The 20,444-nt window shown below is 37.0% G+C and overlaps 1 protein-coding gene across 2 annotated transcripts in view; it reads right to left on the bottom strand.

The window, feature by feature from the left end:
- ESRRG (estrogen related receptor gamma) overlaps positions 1-15,717 on the bottom strand; it is a gene marked incomplete at both ends in the record, with an annotated part of 217,715 nt that extends 201,998 nt beyond the window's left edge. For both annotated transcript variants that reach the window (XM_082613848.1, XM_082613849.1), the window contains one exon: positions 15,662-15,717. In XM_082613848.1, the coding sequence (XP_082469974.1) occupies positions 15,662-15,717 (56 nt within the window). The remainder of the gene's footprint in view (positions 1-15,661) is intronic.
- Positions 15,718-20,444: the final 4,727 nt, after the last annotated feature.

Raw genomic sequence — 20,444 nt, 5'->3', positions numbered from 1 at the left:
ACAGAGAATCATTTTAATGACCTGAAGCAAACCAAGCTGTATCTTCCAAAAAATAAATAAATAAAACACTTGAATAAAATGCATTCACTGAAAAGAGGCTGCAAAGACAGAAAACTGCTTTGAATTCCATCATCAAGTCCTCGGGCAAATTGAAATCCCAGGCTTTGGGGAACAGCACTGGGTAGTTTTGCAGGACTGTTGGACAAAGACAGTAGCTGTGAGATTATCTCAAGATTAAGGGCAAGGTTTCCTTAGAAAAATTACCTTTCAATAGTCATTTACTTGGATTAGAATGAATTTACTAATGCACACCTTTCCCTCAAAGTCAAACTACACTAACCTTCTAGAGTTCAGATGCATCCCCCTTGCTTTTCCTATGACCTCGGAAATATCTTTTCTTACCTGATCTTTTAAAGCATTTTCCCCCTTTCATTTCCAGTCTAAGAAACAAACCACACACAAGTCATTTAGAGCATTTTAAGAAGTAATGGCCACTTTTGGGATCAAATCTTCAAAGGCTTCGCAAGGAAGCAGGCAGGACCAGACTTGACTGCTCTAAGACCCCCAATCACACTTTTGCAATATTTAGGATCTAAATGTACCATTTCTAATTGTGTTCTTGGGGGCTAACTTCCTGTCAGCTCTAGAAGGCCCAAATCAGAAAATCAGAATGGAAGCTCCAACTTGCTTAAGTTTTATGTAAAACCTTTGCTACCTAAATTCCTGAAATCATTTTCTGAAGATTGACCCAAGTATAAATTGAAAACTTAAGTATATAAAGTCCCATTTTAGAGTGTTTTTTTTAATGCACTCAAGATCATTTTATGTTTTTATCATGTATTTCAGGATCTTCGTGCCCAGGACAGGGCCTGCACACAGTCAAATATTTTGGAATGAATGATCAAGAAAATGCAGTTTAATGCACTAAATATTGATTACTTTAATGATTTAAAAAATTGCAAAGGAATGCATGTAATCATTTTGATGCAATGTGAGAAGTTACTATAAGTAATCAATTGGACGCCAGAGAGTTGGTTATAAAAAATTCACTTCAAAAATCAATTTTAAACTGGTATCTTCTAAACTTGATTTCATTAACTCTCATTAAGCTATTTGCCCACAACCTAATTAATGTACATAACCAAAGGTACCTAATAATACTAAACAGAAGGGATTGGACATTTCTTAGAAACATATTAAAAGGCAAATGGTAATAAATTAACATTTAAAGATAGTAACTGTAAAATTAAATATAATTTTTAGCATTTATATATTTTATAATGATGTAGATGTGTGTTCAGATTGCCACAGTTAAACTGGCAGGCAAGATTACTTCTAAAATAAAAGTAATAGCAAAGTCTCAGCTAAAAAATAACTGCCATTTAAAAAATTAAAAAAGAGTAAGTATAAGCAAAGGGTGAAGGAATGAGTGGGTAATTACAGTTTAAGCCCTGGATATAAAAGACAATACAGGTAATGTATGGTATAAGATGCTGCTGAAAATGAATGATAATTAAAATTTTGATTTCTGACATTGCAAAATTATTCTTTTAGAAAGTCTATATGATATTCTCAAACAGATCCACCTTATATAAATATCTATATTTGAACATACTTTTGGAGTATCAGAAATTAGCGTCATACTATTATATACATACGCAAAAAACTCTACATTTGTTTTGCCTGTGTTTAAAGAAGAGTTAGTACCTGTGTGTGTCTGTATTTGTGTGTGTGTGTGTGTGTGTGTGTAATACAATTTCTGTAACTGATTTAATTGTTATTTCCTTTATTTCAGATGTCTTTCTGGATGTGACTGTCTTAAAGTTTCAAAATGCAAGTTAGTCTAAACCTAATAGAGAAAACATAGATATCTAAATTTTAGCCTGATATACAGTATATACTAGAATTAGCATAATTTAAAGAAAAACGTATTTATAGGCAACCTTTCTCTTTCCTAAACGAAGTATCGATAAAGTGATTCAAATGCCATAAATTCAATGTAATGCCCAATTGGTTAAACTTATGCAGTCCCTTATGTTAACTATGATCTTTTTTTTGCCAGCTTTCTTGCCCCTATGTAGGTAGTGCTGATTGAAAAAAAAAATGGGGGGCATAGTGGTTATAATCTCTAATGAAATTACTTATTTTATTTATTTGTGGTTTACCTACCTAGGTGAAAGTATACATTGAGTCACATAATTAAACACAAAAAATATCTTAGAATAAACCAACCAACAATATTCTTAAGAGGTGGGAAATACAGTACCCTGAATGACTATCGACTTTAAATTTGAAGTAAAGACAGTATGTTTGCAAAATTCACCTGTAATCCTGGTTCAAGATTTACACAGACCACTTTTGTTCTGTTTTGTTTTTCCTCTCTGAAAGTCTGAGAAAAAGTGTCGACATAAGTTTTGCGTTTACAGTTTAAAAACAGAGAGAGAGAGAGAGAGAGAGAGAGAGAGAGAGAGAGAATGAGCACCGGATCCCTAGTACGCCTACTGGGCACCTAAACAGAATTATTTGCATAGCCCTTGAACACTGTTTAGAAAACAAAGAGTGGACAGGACCAGAGTGGCTTCTATCTTCCAGTCCTGCCGTCCTTTTTCAAAGCAAGGCAGGGGTTCTGTTTTTAGTACACACTTTGGTTCAGCATTAATCCTGTTTTATGTTGTTCACACCTGCTGCTGACTAGCAGCCTGCTGATGGGTCGGGGCTCATGCTGCTCAGACAAATCCCACTAAACTGAGAAGCCGGACAAAAGCTACTGGACAGAGCTGGAAACAAAGCCTGATCAGGGTCGTGAATACAGGAGAAGCAGACCCCACCAAAATCTCTCCTCTCGTTTGCAGACAAGCCTCCGATGTCCCAAATTTCCCACCCAACAGTAAATGCAACCGACTGCTCTTTTTTGAAAGCCTGAACCCCATTGGCTTATTTATATTCCTTGGCTTTTTATGTCTTTTGGTAAAATGAATGCCAATATAGTAAAAAAAAAAAAAAAAAAAAAAAAAAAAAAAAGGAAAAAAGAAAAAAAGGTTGCTAGAATCAGATGATTCTAGCCACTCTGTGTCCTTACCAAAAGAGTCTGTATCTGAAACAAACCTCATTACTAATTTAAAATATCCTATAGCTCACCTCTCTATTCATAGAATCCTACATCCAAAATGAACAGAGATAGAAAATATATATTCTGCCATCAGTGGCCACCGGGTGACCAGGACAGTGACTTGTATGCTAAGACAGCTCTCCCCCGTCCCCTTCCTTCACTGCACGTGCTTAATAGCACACATCAAAAGGAATGAATTCTTTTTTGATCTTAGTACCAGCGATAAATCAAATTCAGCGACACAGACAGGGGGGAAATGCACCACTGAGGGAAAACTCCAAGACTGACAGTGGGGCCAGTCGGAGGCATTCGCTCAATCAAGTTCCAGTAAACGATGCCCACCCTCCCTCTCTCGGAAACAAGATGTAAGCTGTCATATGCTTACCCAGAGTGAGAAAAACTTACCCGGTCCTGATGTGACCCTAAGTCAAGATGAACTTTCTGCTGACATTTCCAGCGGTGGCCCCGGAGCCCCTCCCTCCCACCTAAAGAGTCAATTTCCTTCCTTTCTGGGAGCCGGATTCTTCCCGCTGGTGGGCACCGAGAGCTCCTACTGGCCAGCACAGCGTGGCTCCAAGACGAGCTGCACATCTCGGGGGTCAAATGAAGACTCTGGGATCATTTTATTACATCTCCTGAAGCACCTTTCCTGCCTGCCACAGCCAATAAAGCATCATGGGCTCCACTGCCGACACTTGGGGAGCTGCACATCTGCCTAACCCACAACAGTGCATAAATTTAATGGAGCACAGTTTTAATACTTCTCTGGGGGGAAGCACGCAAAGCGCTAACTAGCCAACTAACGTTCTGTTAATGAATGGATGTGGGGATGCCATAGTGGAGGTGTTGGCATCTTCTTCCCAATTTGCTTTCCAACTATTTACCCTGAGCAACGTGATGTTTTGGAGGGTCAGTCCTCGAGCCTAACTCACTTGTTTGTGCCATACTCTTCCTCGGCAGGTGAGAAATTTACAGGGATGCTCAGAAGCAGCTTGGCTACAACAGGTGAGAAGCCAGATAAATGCACACTTTTTCAGCGTGTCTAAGACTGTGCTCTTGGGAACTCTCTACTAGTGTTAAAGAAAAAAGTAGTTGTCAAAAAATGATACTGTAATATACTTGCTATAATTGCAGATAGAATTCATGTGTCTTCCATAATTGGACACAGCCCACCCTAAAATTAAAAATATAGTTTTTGCTTTCAATTTGTTTATGGGATATGGACAGTATAGGAATAAATTCAATTATTATGTGGAATCACACAAAATTGCTGATATTTGACCATTCCTTGACCTAGAAAAATGGCCATTTCATGTGGTTCAACCTAATTTAATTAGAATCCTAGTATCTCACTTTCATGCAAAAAAGCCTGAAGTTTTGTCGGGGAATTTCATAACTCCAAACTTGACTTTCCTCCTCATTTTCCCTCAGAAAGCCACCTCAGATTCATTTTGGGTTTTTTTAAACCCACTATCAAAATGAGAAAATTTATCGAAGTGTATTTCAAGACTTGAGCTTGTTAAGATTTGGGGTACACAAGCCCTAGCTGTCAAAATTTCACTGAAAATCAAGTTTTGCACGTTAGACCATCCACTCATTCAATGGAGTGTTCACTCTATGGCTTGCCTTTTTGAGAAGCAACTTGGCAATCCCATATAACAAAAGAGCAAATGCTTCATCCCAAGGGCCAAGACTACACACTGATGGAATGGGATGGAAAATCTCATCCTTGAGGTCCTTCACTAAAGGACTTGAATCATGGATGATCTTTTTTTCCCCCAGCGACTTTGTAAGTTTGCTCAAGACAGAAAGATTTCAGTGTATCAGCAGCAGTGGTGGCTCTCAGATCAGATGATGTTTAGTGTTTTGCATGTAGGATTGGCGATGTGATGAATGCCCTCAGATAAGATGGGGAAAAAAGGAGCCTCGGCTGTGCAATTGATCAAGGTGTGCTACCTGCCGCGGCCTCCCAGTGCTGCTCCTAAGTTTGCCCACTTCTGAAGAAGAGGAAGACCATCTTAGTTGGAGGATAGTGCTTTCCTCGGGCAGGAATTTTCATTTCAGTTTGAATCTTAAACCATTACATTGCCAGTGATGCATTTTTATGTTGACAATTGACATCTTCGTAAAAGAATGAAACCTTTGAGCGAGGACTCAAAAGCACGAAGGTTGCCTGCAGTAAGTACTTAAATTATTTTACATCTTAAATGGAGCCCTGTTGTCTGGATTTAAAATTTAATAAACCTTAAACGGATGACCTTTCTTGCACAGAAAGGCCCAGAGTTGCAAAAATGAACTTTCCAATGAAATATATTTTAAGGAACTAGTGCTGAACAAAGGGCTAGTTAAAGCTGAACGCTTTGTCAATTTATCAGCTTGTGAACATTCTGTTCCTGGATTTCCCACCGCTGCTGGATGTATAGAACAGTGGTGCCTTGCTTAATCGAATACTATTGATTCGAGTGTGTCACAGTGATCTCATGGAGAGTAATCAATAGTAATCCAAAATCAATCAATCTGCTCTTGCACTACCATTTATCAAATCTGAATACGCCAAATTATCTGTAGGCATCAAATTACAAAGAAGAGAAAAGGGGAAAGCCAGGGAAAGTTCATGGTTTATACTGAAGCGCAAAACCAATCTCCCTCTTTCTTAAGGGGAGGTGTTTTAAAATGGACAACTACTTGGCCAAATGCATTTATCTTCTCATTAACCTATCCTAAATTTATAACGAATCTCATTCCATTCCTGGGGAAGAAAAGTAAGATTTCTTGTATAGGAGTTGGCTGCTTCAGCACAAGTGATAGAAACGTAAAGATGCCCCAACTTACATAGTAGGTCACACCAGCATTTTCCAAGTCTGATAAGCTAAGTTTCAAATGCCTGTCACCCATCTGCTAGTAAACAAGGAAACTCTACTGGCACAGGACATAACTGCATCTTCGAACATCAGAAACGATGGTTAATGGAATTGGAGTCGAAAAAGAAATACTTAATTTCTCCAGAGAACGTACACATAGATGCACCTGCTTATCAGAGAAGCTGCTGTTGATGCTGAGGGTTCCTTTATCAACAGATTCACCTGTAATTTCGTCCAGGTAATAAATCCTTCTATTCATTATAGCACGCTCAAAAGCACCCCTACTATTTAACTTGAAGGAAAAAAGGCACAGAGTGTCTAAAACATTTACTTTCGCTAATGTAAAAGTGTTGGCATTTTACTTCATTCCCGATAAGCTGGTGCCAGTAGAAGAGATTATCCCTTTCTTATTCAAAGCCTATCAGCATTTCGAAAAGCTCTCTCCATCTTATCAGGTGTATGAACAGCACAGTTACTGAAAACAGTTTCTACGGCTCCTCTCTCTTTCTGCCAAACTATCTGATAAACGCCCAACTAACTAACTGTATTTACACACAATCAAACAGAAGTTGTATCTTCCGCGTGCTGTCGCCAGATTCCAGTTTGCTATAGGTTTTTCTGCTGTGACATTAACTTAACAAAAATGTCAGTAGCAGTACCCCAAACTGACAACAATCAAGAAAACACTATAAAAGCACTCAACTAGAATGCACGACAAACAGAGAGGAAAGAAAAACAAATATGAAAAGTTCAAGGCAATCTCTTTGGAATTCGGGGTGGGTTGGGGGAATAAGGTGTACTGTGTATGCAAATCGGCATGAATATCATGCACTTACCTTTCACTAAAGTAAACGATCCTTTAGCAAAACAGATGAATAGAAAAACAGCAATTTTAAAAGAAAACGCTGCTGGGATGGAGGAGGTTCAGGAAAGTTTTTAAGAACTAAATGGGCACTTCCCCATATTTCAGGTGATTTCAATGTGGGGCAGAGAGGTTCTATAACGTAAGCAAAGTAAGACAACAGACAGGATCACCGAACTTACCCCATACACTGAAGACAAGACAGAAAGCAAGGCTGTAACATATGGTGACTACATTCTCAGGATAGATTTTCCAATCATTAAAACCCTCATAAATGCTTTAGACATTAAAGTTTTGTTCACTATAAGGAAATTTAAAAATACAAAAATACAGTTTGAGTGTTTAACATCATCATTTTTCTCATTCTTCAGACTTAACCAACTGAACAGTTCCATATAAAGGTATGAAAAAAGAATCATCCTCCAGACTAACATAAGTGGATGATCTGCTGTCCATTTCTATCTGGTACAAAACGTGTACCCTAGTTCATGGTTCATACAAATTGAGAGACATCCCTAATCATTTCTGGGCAGCTCTTTGGAGCATGAAAGACAACAGGGATATTTCTAGAACATAAGAGAAATATGAACTTTACTTCAACAACTGAATAATAAATTCCTGACCCTAGGAAAGAATCTCTGCTTGGGCTTCTGTGCATAAATTGCCCATTTGTTCCTCACCTCCCTTTGCTGAATGGCTAAGAGAGAACAGAAAAAGGCAGCCACATGCTCCCACCTGAGCCCAACTCCTGATTCTGTCTAGACTCCAAGAACAGAATGAGCCTTTCCTTAGATGAGGAGGGCAATAAGATGAATTAGCCAAGTGTGTAGTTCAGTACAATTCAGCTGATGGTTGCCTTTCCATCTGTGACACTATGATCCCATGACTGATGAGGCAGGTCTCATTTAAGTCGTGGATAAAAGGGATGCTTCTGTCATTTCATAGGACCCAGAACCAACTGTATACAATCACTTTCTCATTTATATCTTTCCCTTTCTTTGGCCATGAATAGTTGGTTATGGGTATGATATTCTTCCTCAAAATATCTGATCTGTTTTAATAGATTAATGGCTGTGAAGAAAGCCTTGTTAGAGTAGTCTTTCATTTATGGAAAAACGAATACAATTTAACATGGCCATCTTACGTTTGTGGAGAAGTGAAAGTACTACAATAATTTGGAATTATGGAGGGCAAAGGGCCATTGATTGAACAACCTCACATTTGAATTTTTCCCTTAAGTACCTTAGTCTCTATAATTTTTTTATATGACTCACTATTTTTGCTCACTCTGAACATAATTTTAGATATTCTTTTCAAAGCAAAAGAAATTCTTACAAGTATGAACTGTAACAACATTTTAAATGCCTTGAAAAGGACACCTTTTCAAACATTTTTACTCATACTGTATTAAAAAGAAAGTAAATGTATTTATTTAACGAGTCTTTTGTTTAAATTCTCAAAAGCATTTTAAATGAGTAAAATCTTCCTAGAGCAGATGAAAAAGGAATTATCACATACAAAGATTCCATTCTGATCATGGAGGAGAAAAAAAGAATTCAGTATGCTTCTGCTTATTTTCTGTGCCTAAGTTCTTGATTTACTTTTTAAATTTTATTTATTTATTTATTTACTGCCTATTGAATAAGCCAGATAAAAAGAAAGAACAAGATTTTTTTTTCGTTCTCAGAAAATGTATGCAAAGTGCAACAAAAGAGAAATGTCCCTTGTTTAAAGTGCACTGGCAAGGCTGCTGCTTCTGATTCTCCACTTGTTAAAGTCTTTATATACATCACGCATAAGAGCAACCAAGACTCACCACTTCAGACTTTTAAAAAAAGTAAATCCCATTATCCCATTACTTCCAAGACAGTAAAAAGATCTGAACAAGCTTCAGTTATACTCTTTTTTTTTTAAAACAAAACTCATTACTGTCTACGCTTTCTGTAGTCCCACAGTTAGAGTTTTAAAGAGAAGTAAGCAAACACGCTGGTTTTCATTGCACTTCTACTAGCCATCAATCTCTAATACAATATGAGAATTTATTGGTAGCTTCCCTTTTATTTAGTACCATCTTAAGCAACTGTTTGCGGAGGTGTATGAGGAAGCAAAGTTAAATTGATATGTCTGTGATATGCCTGACAGCCCTTAGTATGGCTAATATTAATTTGTTTTCTTTGGCTAGGTAAGTGCTGCCAAAGCATATTATACATAATGTGTACTTCCAATCAAAATGATGAAAAGTATATATGCAATTTTGTTTCACTCAAAGCAAGATGAGAAGGCCAGAAGAATGTATATGACAGAGACTCCCTTTGATAATCAAAATATAAATTTGCTTCCAAGTTCATTTTTTACAATGTAATCTGATCTCAGGTAGGCTCTCCATGAGCTTAACTCTTTAAACAACTCTTTTAATAGATTTTAAATGCCAAAAGCCAGTGTTTTTATTTATTATATTGTGTGAAAGAATTCCATATAGCCAGAGGCTGCATTTCTAATGGCTAGTGTTGCATGCTATGTATTTATATTCAAATGCACACATAGATCTATGCCAGTATATTGAAATGGACTTTAATTGGCCAGTGAGAAGCCACTTTATTTAAAACTGTACTTTTTCTTTTATTGCTTTGCCTTAGTGAGTTATCTTCCAAATATACATGCATTGCCATCAATTAAAATGGCAAAATATTTGAAAAATCAAAACATAAAAAGCAAGTTCCCTCCAAACGTTTAAAAAAATTTTTTTTAATTAAAAGGGGGGATGCAATACTACACATACACAGCACACACACAATCTAAACCTTCTCAATCTGATGGTTTTGTATAATTGATTAGAAAATACATTTGGAAAATACTGAGAAATAGTGTCCAAATCAGAGGAAAAGAAACATCTGGCACTTCTGTAAAGAAAAACACAGAGAGGAAGGATGTGTTTGTTATAATTGAACGGAAATTATCCTTATTAGCTAGGTTTCCCAGACTTCGAAAGTAGAAGTCTAAAATGAACTTGACACAAGAATAAGATGCCAGGTAAATCCTTCAAAAGGCAGAAGGCTGTCACTTGACACCCTCAGATAATAAAGGGGCTAACTTTCAGCAGACGGATTGGCATAAAGAAACAGCAGGATTTTTTAAAAAACGAGAACAATTAAATTTGTTAAAGTACCATACAAACAAATAAAGGTAGGAAATGAATCTAGGAATTTAAACAAAATATGAATTAGAACAAGAATTTGAATAGAAAGAGCATTTGGATAAGTGGTTTCTCTCAACACTCATTCAGATTTACTAATCAAAATCACAGACCTTTAAACTTATCTCTTAGAATAAAATTCAGAAATTCAGAAATCTATGATGTACTTTATATGGATATAATACTTATTAATTTTCTTTATGTGCTTTTAGCAAAAAAAAAGAAAATGACATTTACGTAGTGAGGATAAGTGAAAATTATATTTTGCATTTATTTAAAAGTATCATGTTTACATTTAGATATATTCGTCAGGCCCAACTGTATAAGAAAACAGTGTAGCCAAGAGCTTATTCAAAACTGTTTCTTGGATATGGGCCCAAACCATTAAATTATGTATTTAGTACTAGTGGCTTATTTCCTATTTTACAAATTATTTATGATTTCTAGATATTGAATTTTAAAATGATAATAATTAACAATTTATAAAATCAGAAACAAATTAACGTATTAGGTTACCTGTTACCTGTCTGTTACATAGTAGTTAAACCAATTTAATTTAAAATCAGACTTGGTAAATACCTGAAATACTAATTCCAGGTTAAAATTATGCCTGGCAAATTTAACTGGACACTAACTGATTAGAAAAATACTTGAGATCCACTTTATTATATAAATATACATGAACACTCTCAGCAGCATACCTATATTCCACATACATACCTCTTCCCGTGTATATATATGTATTTCACATGCATACTATACGTGCACACAAAGGCACACACGTGTGTGTGGTATATTCTATTGACTGCTTTGGATTTTAAAGTAGCGTATGTGTATCTTTATTTATAATGGTATAGACCATGGACATCCATATACACATGGCTATGAAAACAATAATCAACAGCAAAACATACAAAATGCAGTAAGAAAAAATGTCAAGCAGCAGAGATGCTGGATGTCATCCCTGGACTAGCAAATACACACATAAGTATGATTGGAGAAAAAGAACCTAAATATTTCACTGTCAGAGAATGTAGAAAACAGCAATTCATTTCTGTCTCATGTGCTTTAGGACAATGACAATTTAATACAAGGCCAGTAGATGTAAAAGAGATAAAAACTGAACAAACTGGGCCAGGGTAATCAAAGATTTTCTCCAGAGAGCTGACTAGGGCCGGAGCTCATATGCACTTATACCAGATCAACACTGTATTGTTTCTTTCTTCCATGAATTTGCTATGAAGCAAAATCAGAGCATACCTTATCTGCTGCAATGACTTTAAAGTTCTAGTGAGATGCTGTCCTCTTATTTCACAATGCTGGATAGGTGATTCTCAAAAGTTTATTTGATATTAATTGGTGTCACAGAAATCACGGCTATCAATTGCCACTTGTATGACAAAGTATCGACCATAAGCACAGATTTTCATTTATTTTATGAAATAATATAAGCAAAACATTGAGTGCTGAAGAGCACTTTAGAAGTCAAACAAAGAAATACTTTGTTTAGTCACTAGGCGAAAACAAATGTTGAGGAATTTTTCACAAGTGATACAGACTTGAGGTTCGGCATTCTGCCTACCTTCCCAAAGAACGTCCTCTTCTTTGTCTGCAGTTCTTGCAAGAGTGAGGTATTGTGAAAATATTGTTAAACAGACTCATAGAGAAGTTACCTGCCCCCTTTGATGAATAGCACCACGGACCTAAAATTAATTGCAAAAGTATGGCCCCAGCTAATGAGATGGTCCTTATCTTTTTTCAGCACAAGAAGCACAAGTATTTTTCTGCTGGCTCGATATTTTACAAAAATGCCTAAAGTATACTTAACTCAGTAGAAATCTGAATAAAAGACTTCAAAGGCACAAAATAACATAAATTCTAAGATCTGGAAAATTTGAAGTTAAAACTAATTTCCTGCATTATTTTCTTTTTAAACCTTTATTTTCTTTTTTGCTTTGAAAAGAACAGCAAAAAATCTTTTCTCTGGCTTCTGTTAGCATTTCTTAAAGCTGAATTACAATACCATTCTTTATAAGATGGCCAATATACATCCCAGGTCAGATTAAATCAAATAAATATATCAAAGGCCATCAATTTAGAATTTAAAAAAAAGAAAAAAGAACAATGATACCTTATTGGGGGGAAAACACTGGAAAAATGATCATCCATGCAAGAGAATTAATGGATATTCACAAGGGCTTTGCTAATAACATGGGTTAATTACCGCTGCAACACACTAGGCTCAGTAAATAAAGCAGCAGTGCCATAAACACATGAAGATGAGAAACCCATGACTATAAGAACCAGCCAACGCCATCATCCTTGCCTCTGACCAGGAAATGGGAAGCTGTTTTCCAGCCCTTTCTGTAAAAGGAGGCTTTCTAAACTTACCACCCAATCTGTACAGGGTAATACATAAATACACTGACACAAAGGGCTAGTGAAGCATGGGGTGCCCAGCACTTACTCACCACTCCCATCCAACACTGATTCCATTAACTCAGAACACTTTTTTTGCTTACTCCAAGGAGAAAAATCATACGTTACATAATCCACACTGTCTGGCTATTTCGACTATATATAGTTTGGGATACGTTCAGTAGTTATTTAATTTTTAGAGAAATAGAATTCATCTGTTCACTTTAGTGATGTGATGGGCAAGGTTACGAGACTCTACAGCTTAGGAACACTCACCCCTAAGTGCAGCTGGTTGTCACTTCCAGCAATTCACAAAGAAATCATCTGAAAACCCCTACCTTTAAGGCTGCAGGTGTTTTCAACAGATTTACAGAGAAGAAACAGGAAGGAAAAGTAATATGAGCTCCAAGTCTGGAGTTTAAGGATTCCTTCTTAGAAAAATAAACTTAAAGACTCTGTTCATAGTTCTCAAATAAAATCACATCTAAAGTGTCTTAGGCAAGCTCCCATCTTTTTAAAAAAATTGCAACCACTCTGGTTTAGGCTTTTTGTTGTTGTTGTCATTGCATACATTTTTCCTTCCTGCCTATTTTTATCCCATGTATTTTTTGACATTATAGTATTACTTTTGGATAGTTGTATTTCAATTTACTTTTAGCTTTTAACAGGGAGAGATGAGGCAGAGAAAAGAAGCAAAACCCTGAAAAAGAAAGAGTAAACCTTACAAAATAAAACTTGCATAGCTCCAAACGGGAATCTTAAAACACAAATCTGTTCAATTTTGGATGTCTGGCTTTCCATGATCAGGCTGAAATTTACTGAACTGTTCCCTCCTCGCCTTGCCTGTTTTGGAGTGTTTCAATTGCCTTTCCTTCTTCCAGCAGCTGTGACAACTGTTAAAACAGCCAGTAAAATTAAGTCCGCTCTATAATCCTGTAGTCAATGTTACATTTTAATCAGAGGTTGAAAGGGAATCATGTGATGAGCACACTCATTTAGAATGATTAGACTGACACATATGTCAAAATGAGCAGATATATTATTTTCATCTATTTATGCTATCAGTTATTACTGCTATTAAATGTGAAACAAGCTTTCAAGTATTATGCTCTTTAATGTGCTGGCACATTTCCTAAAATAAAAAATACATAGTTATAGGTTAACATTTTAGGCTCTCCTAATGGTGGCCAATAAATTGCACGAATCTTTTTAACAGCTTCCAAAGCAGAAATTGTCCAATATTCTCCTCTGAAACTGCATAACTCTGGTTTCATTTCAATGTATACTCACACGTGATGGGGTTTAACCCAGCACACTTTACTATGAATATTAATAGCATGTATAAATTCTGTGGTTTATTAATTGAGACAGAGAGGCAGATGCGTTACTAAGCATTAGATCTTTCTGTCTGTCCGGTGAACCACGTAACCATCAGAACTGCATCCAAACAATAAATCTGTATTTTTTAAAGATGACTTTTAATTGAGCCAAAAAGAAAGCTAGTTTGAATCTTGCGCCAAAGCCAAAAGGACATGTGTCCTGATTTCATTTAAATGTGTCTGCTTTAAGAGGCTTATCTAAACTAATTATTCAAATTAGCTATAAGAAGTTAAATTCAAGGAAACTACAAAGAAGCCTGGGGGTGGGGGTGGGGGTTAAAGTTTGTTTTGTTTATTTATTTATGAGAGAAAGTTCAGAATTGGGTGAGCTTGGATAATGCATTCTTCCTGACATGAAGACATATGAAATTCTCCAGTGGGACAGCCTCCGGCGCGCTCACCTTCAAACTTCACTTGAGTGGGCAGTCCTACCTTTGTTTATTTTTCATTTTTATTTTCACACAATTTAAGGTTGTTTCTTCCTTGGAGTGTTTACTACTGACGCAAGCACTGCCTTCCAACCTTTCAGTTCTTCCTAAATCCATCCCTTGGCTAATATCCCTCGTGTGAGTGTGTATGTGTGCAAGCATGCATACATACACGCGCGCACACACTCACACTCACAGACACGAGGAGCCACTGAGACTGCAAGTCACTTTTCATCTCTTGCTTAATTACAAACCAAGGCAATATGCAGTCACTAAGGACCGCTAGTGGACATCTACCTATAATGCACGACCTTCTCCTCTGGAGAGTTTTATATTTTCTTCACAATCTATAGAGAGAGACGTTTGCCAAAAGCACTCTTTTCAGAATTATAACAGTTGGCATTACTGTAATGGGAAAGCAAAGCCATACAACTGACTCAACAGAAAGAGGAACCAGTGACAGCTCCCGTGATAAACTAATATTTCAATGGTGGGTTGAAATTAAGTTTATGACCCACTCATTTACACAAGAATGCCTAATTTACTCCTTTTACCCCCTACTCACATGTCCCCCACCTTGAGCGATCCAAATATGTATATTTCCATGTGCCTAAAGATATTAATAAATACCAATTAAACTGCATCTAAGGACAAAAGTACTTTTCTGCATTTTCTGGACACGATACATGAAACAAATCCACAATCTCAGCATTGTCTATTCAAGGGGAAATTTAGAAAGTCACTACTGTTTCTTCTTTAGTTTTTTTTTTTCCCTCCCCTTAAATATTTATAATGTGTTAAAATCTCATGTTACTTAATGGACTGATTTGTCAGTTAAGTGCTGACTTAATGCTAACCATGCAAATAACATTATTCTAGTCCCGGATTGTACAGGGCTAGTTTTTAAATTGTTCTCTGAAGGAGAATTAGTAAATGTGCAATTTTGCCTCTAACTCTGCGCGGTAAGAAATGACAGGGAGCTGAAAATATCTGTCAAACTGCAAATACATAAGAGGCACTCAATAGTATAAATCATTTTGAATCCTGTATTTTAAAACATTTTTCCTTGGGAAAATGGGTCCTAGTAAAAGATGCATTTTAACAGTTCACTAAGCATTTGTGCCAAGTGCCTATTCTTAGCACCTGAATAAGAAGTGACTGTCACCCAGCTGTTTTACTGACAGTCACTGAGCTTTGCCTCAAAGGTAACACTGTAGTCAGAGAACAATTCTCGACTTACTGAATTAGGAGATCACCCTCAACACAAAAGGCACAAGACAGACACAAACAAGAGCTCGTGCGCACGACATACCCAGGGCATTACCTGAATCCGTGCGCCAAGATCCATTCCGTTCACCCCACACTCTCACCCCCAGGACGAGTTTTTAAAAGGAAAGAAAAAGGTACCTACTCTTCCTCGTAGTGCAGGGGAAAAGATTCAGGAAGGCAAAGTTCTACCGAATCCATGTGCGACCGGCAACCATTATTTGCGCACCCCCGCTATAAATCAAAGTTTCCTTGACAGAGCAGAGCGCAATTAACACAAATGTTCTCCTGGTGACAAGCCTATAGGCACAGCCAGTTGGGACCAGAGCTCTCACACTCTCCTAATCAAGGACTTAAAGCCCCGATTGGAGCTTATTAATATGAAGTAGAGCTTAACATATGCAGTCCCACCGGCCCAGGCGCGCAGCCGATTGGGGGGTCTCCGCCCAATCAGGACGGAGGCGACTGGAGGCTGCGAGGCGCCGCGGAAGCAGGCAGGTACGGAGGGTGCAGAGACGCGAAGGGGCTGGCGACGGAACGGGAGAGAAAAAGAGAGCGAGGACCAGACACGGAAACGCTGCCCATAGATACTGGGCTCTGCCTTTTCTTTCTTTCTTTTTCTTTTTTTTTTTCTTATCTTTTTTCTCCCTCCCTCCCCCACCCCGCCCCGGGAAGCGAGAAAAGAAACCTAACTAATTTAACCCTCTAAGCACTGGAGGGATGTGTCTTAGGTTTCTCACCTAAGATCTCTTTTGCCTTGCACAGAAGAACTCACGCAGACTCTCAGTTAATTTGGGAAAGGATTCTGCGGAAGGTAGAGAATGAAGTTTGTCCTGCCGTAGTCTGTGTTTTATTCCACGGGAGGGGGCTCCTTCTTATTTAGTGCTGTACTTTCTCATTGATCCGTCATCATGTCGTTGCCTGTTTCCCTGATCTCTACTGGGCATTAAAAAAAAAAAAAAATCCAAGACATGCTTTCTAAATTGTGAAATGGGGCATGTGAAGTGGGATGGTCATCTTTGAGGTGGAATGCAGTTTTACACAACTACAGAAGAGGAAAGCCTGCCTCAATGCAATTTGCGAGAATGCCTATGTAAATTCTATGTGTAAACATTTCTTTACCTGCTTCTGTCTAGATATACAATGCATAGCTTTTCAAAACAAAGGTAAACAACTGCAGGACAAATTGGCTGCTCCAGTTTCAGGGGTGGGACACTGAGGGCGGTAGGGTAAGTAGTACATTGAAACCGTCTCAATGCATTTTGACAAAATAAAGACTGCTTTTTTCCTTTCTTTTCCTTTTTTTTTTTTTTTTTTTTTGTGGGGAGAGCATTACTAACTGGTGCACTAAAAGTGTTCTTAATCATATACTTATTTCAATGTAGGCTTCCAAACTGGGAGACATATACAAGTATATATGATTTTTACCCAAAACATCAGCTTTCAAATAAAATGCAGTTTATATAATTATAACATATAACACGCGCTGAATGCTTTAAAAAATCAACCCAGAAACATTTTGTAAATCATCACACAGTCTGGTCATTATAAGGACTAGTTTCAAACAGAAGTGCTTTTTAAAGAAAAGAGAATATAAGAGAAGGGTCTTTTTTCTCCAACAGTGTATAAGCCTGTTTTTAGTTTCCATATAACAAAGAATTTTCTTAAGTCCTATTTTTAAATACAGGATTTTTTATACTAGCAAATGTACAATGGAATAGCTACCAGCTATTTATGGCAAAGAGATAACTGCTACCTTATGACCCGAAATTTTGATATAATTCAGCTCTACTGCATATTAGTCCTACATGATATAAGTAGTATAATCTTTGAGATCAAAATAAATTAGTTGAGATATCCAGTCTGTGTTAAATTTACTAGATCAGAACTCAACTCAGTCTTTCAGACTCTCAAATGTTCTAGGCCTTTAAAAAACAAAACACTAAACTAGAACAGCCACATTAACATTCAGAATATAAAAAATGCCAGATATGATTTGGTCCCCCCAACAGAAGAAAGCAATTTCCCTGCCATGTATTTAGCCATATCTAAGATATGGGCCTGATGCCTTTTATTTGTGGTCTAAATACATACAAGTTTCTAGTGGAGAACTCACATAGCAAAAACTGTGCCTAAGAATACTGTACAAAAGCAGGTAGTAAAAGCTTAATTACCAGTAGCATTATGCTGTCTATATTGTTAAATGTGAACTCAGCAATTAAGATGTAAATTTGGTTGTGAGCAGTGAATTAAAAGAGCTTTGAGATGTAGAAAATCCAAGCATTCTGCAGACACCTCGGAAGGAAAAAAGAGATTTGTCTATTCAATTGAAAATGAGACATGTAATCATTTTATAATTTAAAAAAATAAATAAAAAGGCATTTGAAAAAGAAACATGATTTTTCTAAAATACAGTAAAAGAAGTAGGGAAATATTGCCTCACAAAGACAGAAAATCATCTTTGGTTCAAAGATTCCTACCTTGATTTGTGAATAAACGAAAATTCTCAGGGTAATTAATAAATCCAGTTGCATACATTTTTTTAAAAAGATACAACAAATAAAAGTTTCATTCTTATTTTGTCCAGGGACATTAAAAAAATAAAAACTATTTAATGTACTCAATGGATCTTAATGTACTCAGCACATTCAGATCTTGTACCTGTGCAGAATACTGTACTCTATTCAGTTTCTTTGCATTATCATCCTGTGACAGAACCTGCTTATTACTCCTTTGAAATGGCCTTTTAAAGACAAGATTTGTAGTCAGTTATTTACCGATGGACGTTAAGTCACCACGTTTCATGAGAGTTATCTTTTATTTCCCAGAATTTTCTTATTTCTCGTAGGGTACTTATTTGACCCATTATGAACCATTTGACTGTGTTGGTATCTACTTTTCAACATATTTAGACTCATATTCATGTGTAAGTCTTTTTTCTGTGCTCACAGAGATCCATGTACAAACATACACGGTGTGATCCCCACAGATCTTTCGCTAACCGTATTTCATCTAGGCAAGGTGCAGTGTCCATTGAACTAGCTTTCTGAATGACCAGAAGTGCACTAGGTTTGTAGAGCTGGTTTATTTTCCCTCGGGATCAATGTGTCACCTCTACAAGTCAAGGACCTAAGATTACACCTACTGTCTTGAATCCAGTTTAACCAAGTTAAACTAATATCTACTGCACTAAACTTGTGAGACAGCTTCCAGAATATTTTATAAACACACAGCATAGGCATCTCAAGAATCTTCCCTAGTCACAGAGCTTTTTCACCTTGAAGGAGGAAAGAGTGGATAATCACAGGAAATAAACACACCACGTGCAATATTGAGCATAAGCCTTTAAGAATCTCAACTACAAAGGATTTGGGGGGGGGAGAAAAAGCGAAACAAGTGAACAGATAAACAGCCTAGAATAAACACTTTCGCCCACCAGTCTATACACTTCACAATCTTACCACAAGGAGTCTACCCAAAGCAGGATAAGTGGAACCAGACAAAAGGATCCCTATGAGTGTTTCACAAAGAATATTAACAAATTAGTTAATATCAGTCTATTAGGCATCAGACCCAGGGTCCACACGCATAGTTTCAATCTCTTCTTCTTTAAACAATGCAGCTTAATATCCAAACAACTTTCTTCTCAGGCCTCAATGAAAGCACAGACACCAAGCAGAAAATATCCTTCATTTCCATTTGAAAGAGTGAAATGGCAACAAACAAAAGGTAAATTCCTGTTGTCTATACCAGACATTTTACTGTATTTGAGTCCGGAATCATTTCCTAAAACATTCTAACAGTGAATTCTTATGCTGCTAGAAGGTGATGGGAATGCTTAGTCCTGCTATCACTGCATGCTAATAGCTATTTTTAGTCCCCATCTTCCTTTTCTGAAAATTAACAGGACTCATCTGTATGAAAATGTTTATAGCTGCCACACTATTTCTGCAGCGAATCTTGATTTTATCTTGCACATTTGCCATTTGTTAAATATTGCAAACTAAACAAGGCATCACAAATCTAGATTTTCAAATTGCCTTGTAATCTACTTTGGCGTATCTTTTCAAGACCATAAAACCTTTGAAAAGCTATTTAACTTTTGGAACCATCTTCCCTGTTGTCTGTGATATATCGTGTGTAGTATAATAGACTATACTACAAAAAGCAAACCAAGACTTTTACAAACGACTATCTTTAACTCCAAAAGAAAACCCACAAGGAACATCCTTGGAAAAAGAACCCTGAAGGACAAGCAGAGGCCTGGACCCCAGGTTCCCCTCTGCCCCGTCATGAGCTGTGTGCCTCTGTGTCGCTAGTTTCCTCATCTGTGCTTTGCGATTTTTCTTTTTACGCTATAAGCCTGCTTAAGAAGACACCTTCCCACTGGGAACATAAAGACATCTTTCGAAGTCAGTGTGACCACTTTATATCACCACCAAACCTCTATCAATTCATCAAACCTCATTTTCTGTTGCCTTTCATTTCTAGGGCACAGGCTTTGATATTTAAATTATTGTCTCGATTGGCAAGAAGCAATCATTTCTACTGAAAGTGATCGCTTCCACAGAAACACTAATAAAAACCTTTCCTTTTGACAAACATCTTGTCCTATAAATCCATCCCATTCCCAAATTACTGAGTCTATGTAAAAAAAAGCCCATTCTCTGGGGAGCGATTACCTCACCTCCATAATACACCAAACTCTTTTCCCAGTGTGTTTGTGAAAGTGTGGTGGTGGTGGGGGGGGGAAGAATCAAAGGAAGACAGAGAAACTAAAGAGGCAATTCGGTTTCTGTTTAATTAATTCAGGATTACTTCATTTTCATCTTGTCAAGCTAATCATATACATGGTAAAATGTCAGTAAAAATTAAAGTATAAACTACAGTAGCTCCAACGGGAAAACTGACTCTAGTTACGTTGTATT

Source organism: Mesoplodon mirus, assembly GCF_964341445.2.
Source record: "Mesoplodon mirus genome assembly, chromosome: 3".
In the NCBI taxonomy this organism is placed as follows: domain Eukaryota; kingdom Metazoa; phylum Chordata; class Mammalia; order Artiodactyla; family Ziphiidae; genus Mesoplodon; species Mesoplodon mirus.
Note: the sequence above shows the minus strand (reverse complement) of the source record. Positions and strands in the feature narration are given on the sequence as shown.